Genomic DNA, 21,470 nt, shown 5'->3' on the forward strand with positions numbered 1-21,470 from the left:
TCAATCCTAGGCAAAGGATATTTATTCTTGATCGTTGCCTTGTTCAGTTGTCTATAATCTATACACAATCGCATCGAACCGTCTTTCTTCCGCACAAACAGCACCGGAGCGCCCCAAGGAGATACACTAGGTCTGATATATCCCTTGGCCAGAAGATCTTCTAATTGTGCTTTTAATTCTTTTAGTTCGATGGGTGCCATCCTATACGGAGCTCTCGAAATAGGGACGGTACCTGGTGTAAGATCAATACTGAAGTCTACCTCACGAACCGGAAGAAATCCTGGGATCTCATCTGGAAAAATATCTGGAAATTCCCGCACTACTGGTATGTCTGCCAACGCCGGGCTCGACTTCTGCATATCTACAGCATAAATAAAGAAACCATCTGCTCCTTTCTGTAACAATCTTTTCATAGTAAGAGCCGAAATCAAGGGAATCCGAGATCTGGAACCCTTCCCGTAGAATTTCCACTCGTCTGTCATCTCGGGTCTGAATCTGACAATCTTGTGGAAACAATCCACGGTAGCTCTGTACTTTGTTAGCATGTCAATACCGACTATACAATCAAAATCAGCTAGACCCAACACTATACACTCTAGGTCAATTTCATGCCCCTCAAACTGTAGAATGCAATGTCTAACCGTAGTTACAGATATCAATCCACTTCCCAACGGAGAATTAATCGATACAACATCTAACAAAGACTCAACAGGCAATGAATGCAACAATGCAAATCGCTCTGAGATGAATGTATGCGATGCACCTGTATCTATCAAGATATAAGCAGGATAACCATAAAGAGAACAGTTACCTGCTATAACATCATCTGGTGCATCTTGCGCTTGCTCTTCGGTCAATGCAAATACTTGGGCCTGTTGCCTCGGAGGTTGAGTCACAGTCTGACTACCTCGGCCTCTGGGTTGAGTCTGTGCCGGTGGAGGCTGAAAAGAGTGAACGGATGATGCCTGCCGCTCAAACTGAGGTACGGAACCGGATGCTCTTCCACTCTGGCCTTGCTGTACACTCCTCTGGGGACAGACTTTGGCAAAATGCCCCGGTTGCCTACAAATGTTGCATCGGCCTGTAACTCCCTGGCACTGTTCAGTTGCATGCCTACCTCCACAAGAATTGCAGTAGAGACCTGAAGTCCTTGAACTTTGATCAAAACCAGTCTGTCTTGATCCGCTGGAGCTGGACGAACTGCTCCCAGGTCGCTTAAACTGTTTCCCCTTCGCCTTCAGCTGTTCCTTTCTGCCACTGCTACTACCGCCACTATCAAATCTTGGAGGAGGAGTTTGGGATGTAGGTAATGGCGGTCTCGGTATCGGAGCAACATAAGGAGCACTCCGCTGCCTCAACAATCCTGCTTCTGCACCCTTGGCTCGATTCAACGCATCCGAGAAATTATCGGGTCTCCCAGTATTGACCAACGTAAAGATATCTGGATTCAGGCCATTTATAAACTGATCTGCCATGGCCTCATCATTTCCTGAAACATGGGGTGCAAAACGAAGCAGAGAGGAAAATTTGGCAACGTATTCCTCAATGTTTAATTGCCCTTGCCTCAGATTGGCAAATTCTGCACCTTTATCCTTGCGATAAGAAATGGGAAAGAAACGCTGATAGAATTCCGTCTTGAATACATTCCACGTAATCTCGGTACCCCGCTGCTCTAAAGCTCTCCTAATGTTCAACCACCAATTCTTGGCTATATATTGCAATTGATGGCCAATTAGCTTTATTCTCTTCTCGTCACTGTACTCCAAAGAGTCGAATAGCATTTCAATATCCTCGAGCCAGCTTTCACACTCGATGGCATTCTCGATACCTTTTAATGTGGGAGGTCGAAAGGATTGGAATCGCTTCAGCAACGTCTCCATAGGGGTCGCCGTAACATCCATAGGATCTCCGGATGTGCTCCCCTGTTCTGGCGCTGCTGGTCGTAGAGGTACGGCTGCTCTTCTAGGAGGCATATCTAATAACCCAACTAATTAGTATACAAGATATACAACTGTCTCAGCCATCCTCTAGTCAGTTACCTCTGATCTAGAATCAGTTCTGATTCAGTTTATCACATGCTGAAAGAAATCAAACACAACCAACATGTAATAGGAAAGCAATAATCATGCTAGCACATCATAAGCAAGGAAGAAGACTCGATCTACCCCGCTCATTCTATCCCATCTCAGTCTAAAGGAACCTACGGCTCTGATACCACCTGTTGTGGGGACCCGGGCTCTAATTCTTTTTCTTGGGATTAAATGGATCGTTATTCTAAAATGTGGGTCAAATTTTTCGCTTTTACATTTAAATCAAATGTAATTAAACAAGCATAAGTTCTTTATTAAATTTACAACATACAAACACAATACATGTCTTATTCTGTATGTCGTCAACTAACCAGTATTAAAAGACAGTACATAATAAAAGACAACTATTGGTCCATCTGCTACGCCCGTGATCTCCACGCTAACACGATCATCTCTGTCTCGACCCAGATCCTGCCCCACCTGTTGTTATGCACACATACAGACATAACAACAGCCGGAAAACCGGTGAGAACAAATCCCAGTATAAACATGTAACATGCATATAAACAATCTAAACATGAAACATGCTGATATGAATGTCATTCATATAAAATCATGCAATGTGAATCTAATCATGTCTAGACTCGACTCGACTAGAACTCTAGGGATCCCGTTGTGAATAAGACGTCACTGGCTGTCACCTACCCTACCAATCGAGGTGTTGTACGTCTTATTCCTAGACTTCGGCCTAATCTGTATCCACGTCTACAAAGGGGCGGTGATCTTCCCCTAAGCTGAGATATCGCCGAACATCTAGTAGTCTGCCTGATCTCCAGACTGCCCTATCTTAATGCATGAGTACAAAATCTGTAAACAAGCATAATGCAATGCTACACGATCTGTAAACAAAGCATAGCAAGATCTGCATACAAGTTCTATAACAATCATAATCATATCAAGGTATGAACAATAAAACAAGTATGTGATTTTGGTTGGGAAACTCAAATGTGATCTCATTTGAGTCGTAATTCCCCAAACAAAACATGTACTATACCTTTCGTCGTAGAATCGCTGTCACGGTCGCCAATACGAATCTGAAATGGAAATGTGAATACGCACTCTATCAATTTCTAATCTAAATCAACACATAACCAAGTCACTACGTGATCTTGATACAATTTGACGGCATAACGACGTAATTCTCGATACCGGTCAATCCAAATCTTAACAGATATCAACATTATCTCATCCTCAATCATTCTAATTCATAACCCAATATAATATCCATCCAAAACACAATAAATCCTATCCCAACAATTCATAAATCATACTGAAATTCATAGAAAATGCATATGATATCCTTTCTTTGATCCGTTTACAAATATATCATGCTCAATATGCCAAGAACACAATATAACTATCATATTCTCATTTCCCTAATATCTGAATTTCAAAACTTACTGAAATCGAATAAAACTTACATCACTTTGTAGATAATGAAGAGAGGAGTTCAAAACCGAAGTCGGATTTGAATTTGGATGATTAAATCTTATGAAATCACAATTCAACCGTATGAAGAAAATGGAAGCTTTCCTCTGCAACTTTCAATTAATTCTGATGGAATGAAAGAAAAATCGTGCCAAGATATATATACATTGCATGCCTCAATACACATGGCAAATCCTTTGTATTACACGTCTCGCGCATATGCGCGGCATTACTCGCGCATATGCGCCGAACCTACTGTCTCGGCAAATTTAGCACTCGCGCATATGCGCCACTAAACTCGAGCATATGCGCCAATGGTTCTGGACGCTCCGCGCATATGCGCCACTACTCTCGCGCATATGCGCCAAAGCTGATGTACATGTCGCGCATATGCGCCACTCTTTCCGCGCATATGCGCCAATGCTACTGGAAGTCTCATGCATATGCGCGCATTCCTTCGCGCATATGCGCCATAGCTTCGGCCTTACTTATTCTTTTGACTATCTTTCACATCTTTATTATACATTTCCCTTTCTTTTCTTGTCCAATGTAATACATCTACAATCATCTTAATTATCAACAAATCCATCTGATTATGATAACTAAATCTTCGAGCCTTACAATGGCTGTCACCTACCCTCCCAATCGGGGTGACTGTACGTCTTATTCCTAGATTTCGGTCAGAACTGTATCAACGGCTGCAATAAGAGTAATGGCTACTCCTAAGCTGAGATACACCGAACATCTAGATAGTTAACAATGACTGTCAACGACTCTCCTATCTTAAATGCAATGAATATCAATCTGTAAACAAAGCATGCTTATATTCATATCTGAATATCACAATGATCATGTATATGTATATGCAATGCTAAAATCAAAGCATAATCATGTTACAAGATTTGAATATAATTCTATAAACAATTCATAACATGATACCATATATAAAATAATTCTAGTATGTGGTTTTGGTTTGGGAACTCAAATAATATCTTATTTGAGTTATGGCTTCCCAAACAAACATAGCTTATACCTTTCTTGTTGAACAGTCGGTGTCAAAGTCTCGAGATCAGTATGTCAACTCTGTCAGGTTTAGTCTGAAATGACAATGTGTAGATATATTCTATCAATGTACCACTCAACAAATCTTGTACAATTCGATTATCGGTCTCGGTATAAATTGGCATAACGACGTATTTCTTCAATACCGATAATTCAACAACACTAAACTCAATATCAACAATTCCTAATCTCCTCAAAATACAAAGTCTCACACTGAAATATCCCATCTCAACTCAATAAACAGGCTGGAAATCGAAACTATAGCATATGGCATCCGTTCTTTGATCCGTTTGCGATTCTACAATATCTATTATCTCAAGAACATAATATATAGTTCAATTCATCATTTACCCAACACATAAATATCAAAACATGCTGGAATTAAATGAAACTTACATTACTTTGAAGCTAGTAGCACAAGGATTACAAATCTAAGCTCGGTTTAAAAATCGGTTGATAAAATCTTGCACAACCACCATTTAAAAGCATGAAGGAACTTGTATTGCTCTGGAGCTCTCGGTCAAGTGCTGGAGTGAAAAGGAATGAATTGAAGACACATTATATATACTTTTCATGTCTAAGAACACATGGCTCATCCTTGTGTGTACACGGCTCTCGCTCGGGCGGTCAAAAGTTGCCGCCCGGGCGAGTAATTCTCGACCCTCGCCCATTCCAGCAGCCTCGCTCGGGCGGTCAAAAACATCCGCCCGGGCGAGTGACTCCCGGCCCTCTTCTCCGAGGCACTCTCGCTCGGGCGGTCAAAAATGTCCGCCCGGGCGAGTCACTTTCGCCCAACAGTTTACATATTTAAATTTTAAATCTCAAAATGATCTGGTTGCATTCATATCTACTCAACATTGATAATCTCAAACTAACGTGTTATAAAATATTGGGCATTACACTTTCCCACTTTGGGTCCAACTTTCCTCTCTGTTCTTCCTGTACCTTCCTCAGGACCAAGTCACCCACCTGGAAGTTTCTTTGAATGACTCTTCGATTATAAGACTGTGCAATGCGGTTCTTATAAGCTTCCAGTTGAATGATGGCAGCCTCTCTCTTTTCTTTCAAAAGATCAAGGTCAGTTGCGCGTCTCGTATCATTATCCTCGTCATAAAACACTACCCTTGCCGATTCCAACCCGATCTCAGCCGGGAGCACTGCCTCATTACCGTAGACCAAACTGAAAGGAGTTCCTTTCGTTCCTTCCCTCGGAGTGGTTCGGTATGCCCATAAGACACTTGGTAGCTCATCCACCCAATTGCCCTTAGATTTGACAAGTCGAACCTTTAGACCCTGCACCAGTGTCTGATTAGTCACCTCCACCTGACCGTTACTCTGCGGGTAAGCTACAGAGGTTAAGACTTGTTGGATCTTCATCTCTTTACACCAAGCTTGGATCTTGGCCCCTTGGAACTGTCTTCCATTATCGGATATCAGTTTCCTAGTTACTCTGTATCTGCATACTATACTCTTCCACTAGAACTTCAGGACGTCATTCTCAGTGATTCTGGCCAGAGGCTCTCCTTCTACCCATTTTGAAAAATAGCCAACTGTTACCAATAGGAACTTCTTCTAAGCAGGAGCTATAGGAAAAGGCCCCACAATATCTATTCCCCACTGGTCAAAAGGACAAACGGCTGTGACAGCCTTCATCCCCACGGCCGACCGGTGATGCAACCGGGCATGGCGTTGAAAACTATCACAAGACATCACTAACTCTTGAGCATCATGCAGCACGGAGGGCCAAGAATAACCGGCGAGCAGCACTTTTCTCGCCAACGCATAAGCCCCTAAATAATTTCCACAACATCCCTCGTGAACTTCTCGGAGCACATAATCAGCCTCTTGGTAACTCAAGCACCGAAGAAGCGGCCCTGCAAAAGACGTTCTATACAACACTTCTCCGATCATCGCATAACACGAACACTTCGCCTTCCACTTACGAACTTCGCGAGGGTTATCAGGAAGCTTTCCCTCTTTCAGGTAATCAATTATGCCAGTCCTCCAATCCTCTTCTTCTTGCTCAACTACAGGTTAACTCGTGTGAGGTGTGAGCTCAACCTGAAATAACACATCTCTAGTCTTCCAACCTCCCATCGTTCCAGCCATTTTGGCTAGAGTGTCTGCCTTTTCATTTTCTTTCCTGGGAATCTGTTCAAATGTAATCTCTGTGAATTTCTCTCTGATTCTGTCCACTTCTCGAGCATACTCCATAAGTTTATCATCTTTCACATCATACATCCCCTTCATCTGTTGTGCTACCAACTGTGATTCAGAAAAAATAAGTACCCGGGTAGCTCGCACATTTATGGCTGCTCGAAGTCCTGCCAACACAGCCTCATACTCTGCCACATGATTGGATGCTCGGAAGTCCAACCTTACAGCCAACTTCACTTCTTCCCCAGCTGGTGAAATCAGTACTACTCTGTGGGGACCCGGACGCTAATCATCTTCTTAATCATCGTTGGGATTTAATTATCAGTTCTGATAAACAGGGTCTAAAAATTTTTCTTTTAAAATATAAGTGCGGAAGGTAATGGCATCTAAATAATATACATATCTGTATAAAAGTACAATAATGTACACAGTCTTTCAATTACTCTAAGGTTCAACTACTAAAGTTCTAGTAATAAAACCTATCTATATGCAAGTCCGGATTCACCACGCTAACTCGTCTTCTATCATCATCTTCTGACCCCGATCATGTCCCACCTGTTGTCATGTACACATACAAAACAAGACAACAGCCGTATACTCCGGTGAGAATAAATCCCAGTATAAAACATGGTAAACATGCATATACACAAAGTAAATCATGAATTATTCTATCATGAATAAAACTAAAAGCAATAGGTTTCATAATCTATGAAATCAAATCAAATAAGCATGCAACACAAATCAGTTAAACATGCTACTCAAATCAACCCATAAAAACATGCTATCATGACTGAAGGCAATAGCAATGGGCTCCATAATCTATGAATCCCATTCATCTACGCATGCAGTTCTAATCAAATCATGACATGACTCGACTCCATGCTGACTCTAGGGATCCCGGTGTGAATAAGACGTCACTGGCTGTCACCTACCCTCCCACTCGGGGTGACTGTACGTCTTATTCCTAGACTTTGGTCTGAGCTGTATCAACGGCTGCAATAGGAGTCAGAGCTGCTCCTAAGCTGAGATACACCGAACATCTAGAGGTATGACTGTCTGTCAAGACTCTCCTATATGAAATGCAATGCATATAAATCTATAAACAGAGCAGTAGCATATCAGCATATAAACAAAGCATATTCATATCAGAATATAACAATAATCTAGTATGTGATTTTATTGGGAAACTCAAATAGGATCTTATTTGAGTTGTGTCTTCCCGAATATCACATGAATTATACCTTTGTCGTCCCGGTCTGACGAAGACGATGATCTGTATTCAAATCTGTCCATATCAATCTGAAATGACAATATCGAATACGCTGTGTCAGTGAATAACTCAATTCACAATCTGTCCTGATCAATACTCAACTCAGTACATAATCTGATCAATATCTGAACAAGACACAATTCAAATCATATTATCGACATCATAATATTGTTAGAGTAGGTGCACGTCGAGCCAAGTGTTGGCCGACTGTTCACAATGAAACTCTTTGTATAAACGATCTTTATTTTAATAATATTTCAATTTATTAATTTGGCGCATCTTTATCTTTATACCCATGCTTGTTGCATAGATAAAGTCCTTGAATATACAAATAGTAGAAAGAATATGAGATGCTCATATGATGAGTATCATGAAACTCATATTTGGAATACTGTATATTCTAAACCGTTCCTAGTCGATTCAGCCGCCACTAAGAAGGATAAATGCCGCTCGAGTTAGAGACTAGTATCTGCGATGTGAGTACCATGTTTCATTGGTAGGGGACATTGTGATGTCCGAGCATGCAGATAGGTGCTCCTGGTAAAGTGCACTGAACAACCCTCTATAAAGGACTTTCCAAGTGGTTCTCACTTATCGAGTGGAAACGTCCTAGTTTATGGTTGTACACCATTAGTCCTTATGACCCGGGACAACATTGAGACTCTATGTGCTAGCGTTTCACTTTGACTTGTTTACCGACTCTTTTGGGGTCATCAGGTGGCAAGGTTGGGTGTTATGGCGAAACATATAGGAGTCGAAGCATTGTAGTCGGGGATTCACCGCTTACCTACGGGTATGGATATCCTATGTGTTTTTCATGTATGTGTGGGTTGAAATCTCTGATCAGAGTATGGTGGTAATTATGAAAAGGGTTTCATAGATTACACCATCGATGCAACCACGACATGACACATAGTATCGATTCATTGACAACTCTCGATATACCAATAGTTGTCGAATCGGTCGGGATATATGAGTTGAAGGGACCGTACTGTACGCTAACCATAATTGAATGGTTCTTGCAGGCACTATCATGTGATACCTAGGGAATCACGTAAGCGATGCTGCTAGGCGTTTAACGTGATTGGTTGGGTACTATCAGACTTGAGTTCTGACGTTCTTACTATCAAAGAGTTGATAAATAAGAATGGAGCAATTGGGGTATGCTCGTATAAGGACATGTTTAGTCCGAATCACATTGAGATGTGAACCCACGGCTAGTTGTATCAATGAACCATTGAGGGCCACACAAGTACTGGCTTTGTAAATCCCGAAGAGAAGTAAAATAGTTCAATGTGTTGAACGGCTTATAAATGTGTTTATAAGCGTTAAGAAAAATAGAAGTATGACTTCTAAGAGAGAAATATAAATTTTAATTTATGGAAGTGTTCCTAAGATTATCCATAAGATTAAAATTTGGCCAAGTAAATAATGTAGTTGAAAATTGTGATTTTCATAAACATTATTGGGGACTAAATTAAATTAATTCAAGTGTTGAATTAATTAAACACTAGTGGACCTAGTAGAGTCCAAATAATTAAATATAATTCAAGTGTTGAATTAATATTATTGAGTCTAGTAGAGCTCAATTAAAATAGTTATTTAACTAGTGGGACTTGAATAAATTCAAGTAGTATTTAATTAATCTCAAATGTGTTTGAGATAATTAAAATTTAGTCTATGTTTTTTAATGTGTTAAAAAACCATATAATATATAAGTGAGACATGTAGGGTTTGCATGCTTGGGAGGTGAAGAGACTTCAATACTTTTTAATAAAATAATGCATGGCATGGGGAACATCTTTTTCCACTTTTCCCACACCCAAGTCTAGACTTCACTCCCTCACTTGTATCACTCCTTGGCCGAAAATTTGAAGGATTTCTCTCTCAAATTTTTCTTTCTTTTGTTCTTCATTTTCTTGGAGAAAAATTCTTCTCTTTGATAAATCCTTAAGTTTTTCTAGTGCAAAACTTAAGGGGGAACATAGCTTGTGGTGGGCCTAATTCTTGGAGGATTGGAGGTGGAAGCTTGTAGATCTCTCATCCATACAAGAGCCAAAGTGTTTACACTTTGGTTGGTGCCATTCATCAACTCTAAGGGGTTGATAGGTAAACCTCTTTATACATCCTATGCATGTTTTATGATTTTCCAAATTTTACACAAAACTTTTCATGGGGGCCGAAATATATGCTCTAAAAATTTTAATTTTTTGCTTCCGTTGCGTTTCCGGCCCCCGTAACCGGTCCGCTTTCAAATATAATCGAAATCATATCTGAATCTGATCAATCTAACTCACTACTGAATCTGATCAATATCAATCTACTGATGTTTCGACGGCATAACAATACAATCCGAATAACCCCGTCAATCTGAACATCACAAATATAATACTGGAACTCATAATCTCAATATCGGTATATTCAAAATCAGTAATACACAATTCTGATATCAAAATCTCGATCAATATCTTTCAAAAATCATAACAATTACACAAAAAGTCTGTTCTTTAATCTAGCTTCAATTATATAATGTTTACGGTAGCAGAAACACCATATCTGAATCATATTCGATTCTAGCAACATGATATTTTCAAAACATCTCAAAACGTAATAAAACTTACGTCCTTGTGTAGCTCTTGGTGAGAGGAGCTCAAAACCGAAATCAGATTTAAATTCTGATAGACGGTTCACACAGAATCACAAATCAAAGCAACCAAAAGTTGAAGGGATTTCTAGAGGAATTCTCGGCTGTCTTGTTCTGATTCTGAAGGAGGATGACCATATATATATTGCATGCAAATCTGGAAACGTGTCATCATTTTTCAGTAACCACGCATGACCGCGGGTGCGGTCGTGTCATGCACCGTGGGTGCGCTCATGCTTCGGAATTATCTTTATTTTTCTGGATTCGAGCACCGCGGGTGCGTTCCTGCTGGCACCGTGGGTGCGGTGATGCTACGCAATTTCTTGCCAACTTACTGTCCATGCACCGCGGGTGCGGTCTTGCATTTTCCAGAATTTTCTCATTTTTCCATCCTTGCAACACTTTATAATCTTGTCTTATCAATTCTATAATTCTTAGGGCATTACATTTCTCCCCCTCTTAGAGCTGAGTTCGTCACCGAACTCACAAACAATCAATTCAGATATATCAGAAGAAATGTATAATAGCGTTTAAATCAAAACTCATCTCAATGAATCTATTTTGAAATCTCAATCTTATATACTCGATCCGATCTCTCAAAATAGCTTTGAGAAAATCAATTTCGCAACACTGGCTATACAACATCCGTATATACCAAACCACAGCTCATAACCAATCATTATCATCAGCTGCTATCAAGTTTGTTTATCCCATTCAAGGACATATTCAATCTTCCACTCTCAATACCAAGCATCATTGTCCGATGTTGGTTTATCAAATCTGTTATTTCTGAGCTATCTTTATTCCTTTCTGAATCTTCTTTATAAGGATTCTGTAGTACTCACTGTACAATGTGTCGTTTGTAACTATCTCAGTACTCTTTTGATAGTTATCACCCCACCATCACTCATAAAGTAACAATACCTCATGTCAACTAGTGCTAGCATCCAGCACTATCGCTCTCTGGATATCTTCCATATCTGGATAATACACTCTGGCTATCCGTCAATCGGTGAAAATCTGCGGAATAACGTATGGTATACTCTGCCATATGTGCAAAATGAATCACAATCACAATCTGATACATTTTATTGCCACATTCTGTGCAATCTGATCATTTCTTTGACATCAATCTGTGTCATTTGCTCATGTTTGTATATCATCTTGAACAAACTGATAGATATAGATGGAACAATCTGTCAATCACAATCATATCATATTTCAATCTGGGGAAAATGGTGGTAATTTCATTATGAAAGCCATAGAAATGCACTCCCATTTCTATTCAGAAACATACACATCTATAATAATCTTCTGATTTCTGTCTTCATTTGTTGACAATTCGTACATTCAGTACAATTTCTGCCAAAATTTCAGTACAATTCTGTCACAACTGACTTAATCTGTCTATATCAAAACTGGCTGTTCGAATATCATATATTCTCAGTCACAAACATGACAACTGAAGTCACTACAATGCCTTTCTGACATATCTGTGATTTCAACTTCGAACTATTCGGCATAACAATCAGTTAATAATAAAAATTAAAGAAGAAATACCTACATGGTATTCGGCTCTGACTATCGATATCAATTCTGTTATACAATACCGAAACATTCTGATATCACAAGCTAGTCAACTTCATACAAAACACAACATCATATATCTGTTACTTTGATCGATGCTCCATTCTGATTTTCAATCAAGCTCTGAACATTTTGATCGCATTTCTGAACAGCTGTATCTCTTGAAAACAATTCTGATACAATTGAACTGTATATATTCTCAACGGTTCACAACAATCTGTATCATATACGGATTCAAAACAACAGTAATATCAAATCAGATACAAAATATCAGTAACCTATACAGATCTAGTGAGTTCAGTGAACTCATAAAACAATGATTTCTGGTGAATATCTTCATGTCATTCTGATCAACTGCTATATCTTATCTGCAAATAAATGTGCTTCCAAACAATATAGGATATCACGAATACTGATTTAGAACAATAACAATATTCAGCAGATATAAAGCAACAGTCAAATAAGATAATCTGCCAAATCAGACAAAATACATTTCTGACATTTCTGAACTTTCTGATATCGGTATTAATCTCGGTCACTGATCACAATTTCATCTGTGTCAAGGTCAATCTGTATACTAATTTCAGATATCGCATATTCTGAATAAAATCTGTTCAAGTAGGATTCTTATCTGAATAATTTCTGTATACAATCATCACAGTTCTCAGAATATTCAATATAATCTTCAGATATTCGATTAAATAAATCAAATGCTGCAAATATATCAAAATATCATAGATACAATGAGCATACAATCATCAGAACATTTCTGAAGATACTGACACATGCCAAAGAGAAACACTAAATCAGATGTAACTCCTGGTCAGTATTTTGCTACTGATCTTTCTTCATTCTGTATCATTACATTCAATGTCATTCTATGCTGAATTCTAAAATAACGATCACTATCTGATCTGAATTCAATTCTGAAATCTATCTTTCTGATATAAAGCAATTCTAAAATATTATCTGGGCAATATCAGTTAATTCGTCTATCATTGACAAATCTGCCAATGCTCTGCTCGATTTCAGTAAATCTACTGAATACATAGGGATGCAATCTGCTCCTTTCGGTATTAATCGAGTCACATACAATACAGATATCAAAGGAATTCTAAACCTAGAATCCTTATCGTGGTATCTCCACTGATCAGTCATCTCTGATCTGACTCTTACCATTTCTGGAAGAATTCTACAATATGTCTGTACTTGTTCAGCATATACATATCAATAATGCGTTCAAATCAGAAAACACAAGTACATCATAATCTATCTCTATTTCATTCTCATCTTACTGTAGTATACAATATATACAGGAATCTCTGATATCAACATTTCCTCAACAAGCAAGGACATCAATACTACAGTACATACAAACCCAACAGATACAGCATATCTCCATGCAACTCAGTCAAAGGTATTCTTACCCAATGCATTAGTATATATCAATACATATGCAATAGAATCATAAAGAATATTACCTGTTGTGAATTCTGGATCTGTGTTTTCAATTGAACTCTGTTCCCTACAATCTTCGGGAACGCTTCTGGGGACAAACTTTAGCAAAGTGTCCCGGCTGTCCACAAATATTGCATCTACCAGTCACTCCCTGGCATTTCTCGGTGGGATGTCTCCCTCCGCAACTCCTGCAATACACTCCAGTATGGCTCGGACTAGAACTACTGGAACTCGAGGAACCACTTCCTAACTTCTTGAATGGCTTCTTTCGAGCTTTCAGCAAATCTTGCTTCCCACTCATACTGCCGTGATCAATCCTAAGAGGGGATTGCTGTGTCTGGGGTTGCTTCACACACAACCTCCCTAGCTGTCTAATCAGACTCGCCTCAGCTCTCTTTGCTCTACTCAGGATGTCAGCAAAATGATAAGGTCGCTGCAGATTCAAAAATGCAACTACCTCCGAATTCAACCCTCTGATGAACTGATTTACTATAGCTTCATCATTTCCAGCTATCTGAGGAGCAAAATGCAGTAGAGTAGAGAATTTAGCGGTATATTCATCAATATTCAACTGACCTTGGCTCAAATTCTCAAACTCTGCTTTCTTGTCCTCTCGGTACGAAACTGAGAAAAATCTTCGATAAAATTCAGTGTTGAATATTTCCCACGAAATTACTGTACCTCTCTGTTCCCACATTCTTCTACGGGTAATCCTCCAACTCCTGGCGGCTTCTCGTAATTGATAAGGTACATTCTTAACTCTCTGTTCATCTGTACAATCAAGTAAATCGAACAATATTTCTATGTCATCAAACCGGTTCTGACAATCTTCGGATGTCTCGATACCATTCAGAGTCGGCGGTTGCAATAACTGAAATTCTTTCATCTTTACTTCTATCTGAGTTTCTGATGCATCTAGCTGTTCAGACGAAGTACTGCCCTTTTCTGAAATTATTCGAGGCGGTATATCTGATAATCAAACAGATTAGTACATAATCTATACAATCTGTCTCAGCCCTCCTCTGATCATATACCTCTGATTCAGACTCGGTTCTGATTCAGGCTTAACAATTACATGCTGCAATCAACTCAGATAACAAACAACATGTAATAGGGAAATCAATAAATCATGCTATCACACATCATGCAAGTCAACATTGACAGAAATCTCATGCTAGCAATCACATGCAAGGAAAGAAAATTCAATCTACCCCGCTCATTCTCTTCTATCTCAGTCTAAAAGATCTATCAACTTTGACTATCTCAATCTAAAGGATCTATCGCTCTGATACCACCTGTTGTGGGGACCCGGACGCTAATCATTTTCTTAATCATCGTTGGGATTTAATTATCAGTTCTGATAAACAGGGTCTAAAAATTTTTCTTTTAAAATATAAGTGCGGAAGGTAATGGCATCTAAATAATACACATATCTGTATAAAAGTACAATAATGTACACAGTTTTTCAATTACTCTAAGGTTCAACTACTAAAGTTCTAGTAATAAAACCTATCTATATCCAAGTCCGGAATCACCACGCTAACTCGTCTTCTCTCATCATCTTCTGACCCCGATCATGTCCCACCTGTTGTCATGTACACATACAAAACAAGACAACAGCCGGATACTCCGGTGAGAATAAATCCCAGTATAAAACATGGTAAACATGCATATACACAAAGTAAATCATGAATTATTCTATCATGAATAAAACTAAAAACAATAGGTTTCATAATCTATGAAATCAAATCAAATAAGCATGCAACACAAATTAGTTAAACATGCTACTCAAATCAACCCATAAAAACATGCTATCATGACTGAAGGCAATAGCAATGGGCTCCATAATCTATGAATCCCATTCATCTACGCATGCAGTTCTAATCAAATCATGTCATGACTCGACTCCATGCTGACTCTAGGGATCCCGGTGTGAATAAGACGTCACTGGCTGTCACCTACCCTCCCACTCGGGGTGACTGTACGTCTTATTCCTAGACTTCGGTCTGAGCTGTATCAACGGCTGCAATAGGAGTCAGAGCTGCTCCTAAGCTGAGATACACCGAACATCTAGAGGTATGACTGTCTGTCAAGACTCTCCTATATGAAATGCAATGCATATAAATCTATAAACAGAGCAGTAGCATATCAGCATATAAACAAAGCATATTCATATCAGAATATAACAATAATCTAGTATGTGATTTTATTGGGAAACTCAAATAGGATCTTATTTGAGTTGTGTCTTCCCGAATATCACATGAATTATACCTTTGTCGTCCCGGTCTGACGAAGACGATGATCTGTATTCAAATCTGTCCATATCAATCTGAAATGACAATATCGAATACGCTGTGTCAGTGAATAACTCAATTCACAATCTGTCCTGATCAATACTCAACTCAGTACCTAATCTGATCAATATCTGAACAAGACACAATTCAAATCATATTATCGACATCATAATATAATCGAAATCATATCTGAATCTGATCAATCTAACTCACTACTGAATCTGATCAATATCAATCTACTGATGTTTCGACGGCATAACAATACAATCTGAATAACCCCGTCAATCTGAACATCACAAATATAATACTGGAACTCATAATCTCAATATCGGTATATTCAAAATCAGTAATACACAATTCTGATATCAAAATCTCGATCAATATCTTTCAAAAATCATAACAATTACACAAAAAGTCTGTTCTTTAATCTGACTTCAATTATATAATGTTTACGGTAGCAGAAACACCATATCTGAATCATATTCGATTCTAGCAACATCATATTTCCAAAACATCTCAAAATGTAATAAAACTTACGTCCTTGTGTAGCTCTTGGTGAGAGGAGCTCAAAACCGAAATCAGATTTAAATTCTGATAGACGGTTCACACGGAATCACAAATCAAAGCAACCAAAAGTTGAAGGGATTTCTGGAGGAATTCTCGGCTGTCTTGTTCTGATTCTGAAGGAGGATGACCATATATATATTGCATGCAAATCTGGAAACGTGTCATCATTTTTCAGTAACCACGCAGGACCGCGGGTGCGGTCGTGTCATGCACCGCGGGTGCGCTCATGATTCAAAATTATCTTTATTTTTCTGGATTCGAGCACCGCAGGTGCGCTCCTGCTGGCACCGCGGGTGCGGTGATGCTACGCAATTTCTTGCCAACTTACTGTCCATGCACCGCGGGTGCGGTGATGTCTGGCACCGCAGGTGCGGTCTTGCATTTTCCAGAATTTTCTCATTTTTCCATCCTTGCAACACTTTATAATCTTGTCTTATCAATTCTATAATTCTTAGGGCATTACATACTCCCACCCCACTTCCATCCTTCGACGAGGAACCATCCACATACACCTTCCAAGGGTTTTCATTCTCCTGATGCACTGTCTCAGCCAGAAAATCGGCTAAGGCTTGTGCTTTAATAGCTGTTTTCGGCTCATACTGGATGTCATATTCTCCCAACTCCGTAGTCCACTTAACCAGGCGGCCGGACATATCAGAATGAGTGAGGATTCTGCCCAACGGACTGTTAGTAAGCACCACAATTGGATGAGATAGGAAATAGGGTCTCAAGCGTCTCGCCGTCATCACTAAAGCCAAAGCCAATTTTTCCAAGCCTGAGTATCTGATCTCTGCCCCCTTGAGTGCATGCGAAACATAATAGACCGGCTGTTGAGTCGACCCCTCCAACTTGACAAGTACCGAACTCACAGCTTCCTCTGTGGCAGATAAATATACCCACAAAGGCTCACCTGCAGCCGGTTTGGACAGGACAGACAGCTCAGCAAGGTACTTTTTCAACTCTTCAAACTCTTTCTAGCAGGCTGGATCCCATTCAAATTTTTTCGCCTTTCTCAAAGTCCGGAAGAACGGTAAGCTTCTGTGGGCGGATCTCGAGATAAAACGTGCCAAGGCAGCATTCCTCCCTATCAAATGCTGAACATATTTGGGTCCCCGGGGAGAGACCATATCTTGGATAGCTTGAACTTTCTCGGGGTTAGCTTCAATCCCCCTCTCTGTCACCACATAACCCAGAAACTTCCCACTCTTCACCCCAAATACACACTTCTGAGGGTTCAACTTCAGCCATAGGACCTGAGGGTTGAAAAGGTCTCCACTAAGTCAGGTATGAGCTGGGCTGAATCTTTAGACTTCACCATGATGTCATTCACATACACTTCGACATTCCTCCCCACCTGCTTAGAAAAGACTCTATCCATCAATCGCTGATACATGGCTCCGGCATTTTTGAGTCCGAAGGGCATGACCACGTAACAGAGAGTTTCTTCAGAAGTGATGAAACTCACTTTATCTTGGTCCTCCACAGTCAAGGGGATTTGATGGTACCCCTGATAAGCGTCCAACATGCACAAATACTGATGTCCGGCTGTGAAGTCCACCAACTAATATATCCGTGGAAAAGGATAACAATCTTTAGGACAGGCATTGTTGAGATCTCTGAAATCCACACACATCCTCCATTTCTCTGAACTCTTTGGAACAAGAACGACATTGGAGAGCCACGTAGGAAACTGTACCTCTCGAATGTGCCCAGCATTGAGCAACTCTCCCACCTCTTTCTTTATAACTGTACCCAATGTCACGATCTCCGGCTTCTCATCCACCACTTCATGAACCTCCCTCACTACTACGGGCAACCCGCTTCGCCCCTTTCTAATCATATTGACCTCCACACGCGCCCTCTTCCCCTCTTCTTTCACTATCACCTCATAACACCGACGCGCGACCCTCTGGTCCCCGCACAAGACTCCAACCTCCTTCCCTACAGGAAACTTCAACTTCTGATGATACGTGGACGCTACAGCTCTGAAATCCTTTAGGGCTGGTCGCCCCAGAATTCCATTGTAAGCGGACGAGGTGTCCACCACAATAAATGTTGTCATCTTTGTTACCCGCCGAGGCTCATTTCCCAAAGATAGAGGAAGGACAATCTGACCGAGCGGCGGGATGGCATGTCCTGCAAATCCATATAGAGGAGTAGAGATTGGCTTGAACTCAAATCCCTCCACCTTCATCTGATCCAGAGTGCTTTTGAATAGGATATTAACAGAGCTTCTATTATCAATAAAGATTCGTGCCACATCATAATTGGCAACAGTGGCCGTTACCACCAAGGCATTGTTATGAGGAGCCACAATGCCTCGGAGGTCATCTGGTCCAAAACTGATGAGAGGATCCTGGGGTAAGTCCGTACCCCTAGATATTTCAAAATTCTCCAACCTCCTGCCATGCGCCTTTCGTGCTCGCTCGGAATCCCCATCATTATCACCCCCCGAGATCATATGAATCATTCCTCTCGTAGGGTGGTTATCCTCATTTGTTCCCCTCCTCTGTTCAGCGGGCTCCCGAGGGACATCCTAACCTCGACCTTCTCTCCTCGATTCCTCGATCCTCTGATGTATCCACGGAGGGCCTCGACCCCGCCTAGAAGATGGGCGAGATATCAGTTCACTCCTGGACGAGGATCCTTTGTGTCTAACCCGCGGCGGAGGTCGGGCACTGTAGTGACCCGTTCCAGAATCACCTACTAATCAAGAACTAAGCATGCAATTAACTTAATTAAAAACAATCAGAGATAATTGCGGAAAATGGTCAACCAACGATAGTTATACAACCCAAATGATATCCAGAACAACTTAGAAATAAAATATACGGTACAACCATATCGAATCAAATGGTACTGAAGAAATAACTCAACCGGCTACTCCACGTCCTCCTCATCCTCCTCCTGAGCCATCCAACCTGAGGCCTGCCCCGTGGGAATGGGGTGTCCAAGATAAACAAAACCGAGGACGTGAGCGATAAGAACGCCCAGTACAAAAGCATGAGTATACAGGCCTATATGAAATGCACATGCTATGATATGATACCAGGGTAGTCAAGAAATAGGAGTCACAAAAGATCTCAATATGCTCAGTCTAGAGGCGCCAAGTGGATAGTGCCGCGCGGTACTCCTCTGGGTCACTGCATCCACTACAAGATCAGACGTGGACCTAAAATGTCCCGGATCACCGAAGCCCTCCGGACCCGTCGGCCACTGTGTACTCTCGGTGTCCATGCGTCCACAAGACAGGGCTGAGCGGCCCCACAAGATATAGCTTATCTCGAAAGAGATACAGCTCAACAATAAAGGCTATCTCGAAAGAGATACGGCTCAAGATGAAATGTAACATGCAGCAATAAACGTGACATAATAGCATGCATCATATGACATATATCAATGCAGCAAATAATCATGCAACACATATAAGAATGTATACTCGACCAGGATATCTCGGATAGTACTTTCGTACCTCAAACCAGCAGATCCTAACAATCCGCCCTAGAATCAAGCCTGCGTCCGTAGCCCACTGATGCCGCTAGCTCCCAACTAGAGCACAGCTCCGCTACAAAACCAGTAGCTCCCCGCTAGTGCCTGAACCTCGGGAAAAGACTAGAAACCAATCGGAAACGACTAAAATGCTCTGGAACGCTCGGACTTGGCGAGAAGAAGTGAAGCCTCGCGCCTCTATTTATAGCCAACGTTCGGACGATCCGATCCACTTCGGAAGATCCGATCCGGTACACTTCGGACGATCCGAACCCTGCATGTCTTCTACGTGTCCAGCCACCTGGCTCGGACGATCCGAACCCTGATCGGACGATCCGAATCCTGCATGTCTTCCACGGTTCCATCCACCTGTCTCGGACGATCCGAATCCTGCTCGGACGATCCGAACCCTGATCGGACGATCCGAACCCTGTTCGGTCCTTCCGATCCCACCGAAATATAATTAATCCTATAATTAACTCAAATTAGGCATCGGGATACTACATTCTTCCCCCCTAAAAAGGATTTCGTCCGCGAAATCGTGTCTGAAGAATGATAATTCTGAATAACAATACATTCAACTTAAGAATGACTTACAACCGAAAGTACAACTGCAATTACAATCATAACTGAAAATACTACAACTAGAACAACTCTGGATGCTCTGACCGCATACGACTCTCTAGTTCCCAAGTGGCTTCTTCAGTACCTCGGCGCTGCCACTGCACTAAGACAAGAGGAATGATCTTATTCCTCAACACCTTGTCTTTGCGATCCAGAATCCGCACTGGTCGTTCCACGTAAGACAAATCCGAATCAAGTTGAACTTCAGAGGGATGCAAGATGTGAGACTCATCTGCTACGTATCGTCTCAACAAAGATACGTGGAACACATCATGAATACTTGATAGGTATGGCGGCAATGCAAGTCTGTAAGCCAAATCTCCCACGCTTTCCAATATTTCAAATGGACCAATAAATCTCGGAGACAGCTTACCCTTGAGACCAAATCTCAAAATCCTGCGAAAAGGCGAAACTCGGAGAAACACTTTCTCACCTGCTGAAAATGAAGAGGTCGACGCTTGGTGTTCGCATAACTAGCCTGTCGATCCTGAGCAATCTTAATCCGTTTCTTGATTACTGCAACCTTATCAATAGCCTGCTGGACTAGCTCCGGTCCCTCAACATGTCGTTCCCCAACTTCGTCCCAGAATAATGGAGTACGACAACGTCGCCCATACAACGCCTCAAATGGTGCCATACCAATACTACGATGATAGCTGTTGTTGTACGCGAACTCAATCAAAGGCAAATGATCATGCCAAGCGATTCCGAAATCCATAACACAAGCTCGCAACATATCCTCAAGTGTACGGATAGTCCTTTCTGTCTGACCGTCGGTCTCTGGATGATAAGCCGTACTC

The 21,470-nt window shown here is 40.9% G+C and overlaps 3 protein-coding genes across 3 annotated transcripts; all 3 read right to left on the reverse strand.

Moving 5' to 3' along the window:
• Window positions 1-5,459: 5,459 nt before the first annotated feature.
• Window positions 5,460-5,957, reverse strand: LOC140839052 (uncharacterized). The gene has a single exon (XM_073205684.1). The coding sequence runs from the start codon at window positions 5,955-5,957 to the stop codon at window positions 5,460-5,462; it is 498 nt and encodes a 165-aa protein (XP_073061785.1).
• A 195-nt stretch (window positions 5,958-6,152) lies between these two features.
• On the reverse strand, window positions 6,153-6,491 carry LOC140839053 (uncharacterized). The gene has a single exon (XM_073205685.1). The coding sequence runs from the start codon at window positions 6,489-6,491 to the stop codon at window positions 6,153-6,155; it is 339 nt and encodes a 112-aa protein (XP_073061786.1).
• Window positions 6,187-19,027, reverse strand: LOC140839054 (uncharacterized). The gene is made up of 5 exons (XM_073205686.1): window positions 18,254-19,027; window positions 17,912-18,118; window positions 17,621-17,810; window positions 17,021-17,467; window positions 6,187-7,000 (listed from the first exon to the last, which is right to left on the reverse strand). Exons 1-5 carry the CDS (start codon window positions 19,025-19,027, stop codon window positions 6,615-6,617), a joined length of 2,004 nt encoding a protein of 667 aa, XP_073061787.1. The 3' UTR covers window positions 6,187-6,614.
• Between the last annotated feature and the right edge of the window lie 2,443 nt (window positions 19,028-21,470).

This window comes from Primulina eburnea, chromosome 8 (assembly GCF_022965805.1).
Source record: "Primulina eburnea isolate SZY01 chromosome 8, ASM2296580v1, whole genome shotgun sequence".
NCBI lineage: Eukaryota > Viridiplantae > Streptophyta > Magnoliopsida > Lamiales > Gesneriaceae > Primulina > Primulina eburnea.

What these genes read in the sequence shown, in the direction of transcription:
- LOC140839052 (XM_073205684.1), bottom strand. Translation starts at nt 5,957, where the DNA reads ATGAAGATCCAACAAGTCTTAACCTCTGTAGCTTACCCGCAGAGTAAC.
- LOC140839053 (XM_073205685.1), bottom strand. Translation starts at nt 6,491, where the DNA reads ATGATCGGAGAAGTGTTGTATAGAACGTCTTTTGCAGGGCCGCTTCTT.
- LOC140839054 (XM_073205686.1), bottom strand. Translation starts at nt 19,027, where the DNA reads ATGATTCATATGATCTCGGGGGGTGATAATGATGGGGATTCCGAGCGA. An exon ending in ATGCTGGGCACATTCGAGAG is followed by an intron (nt 18,119 to 18,253) that starts GTACAGTTTCCT and finishes CGGATATATTAG; the next exon opens with TTGGTGGACTTCACAGCCGG. An exon ending in ATAGAGTCTTTTCTAAGCAG is followed by an intron (nt 17,811 to 17,911) that starts GTGGGGAGGAAT and finishes TTCAACCCTCAG; the next exon opens with GTCCTATGGCTGAAGTTGAA.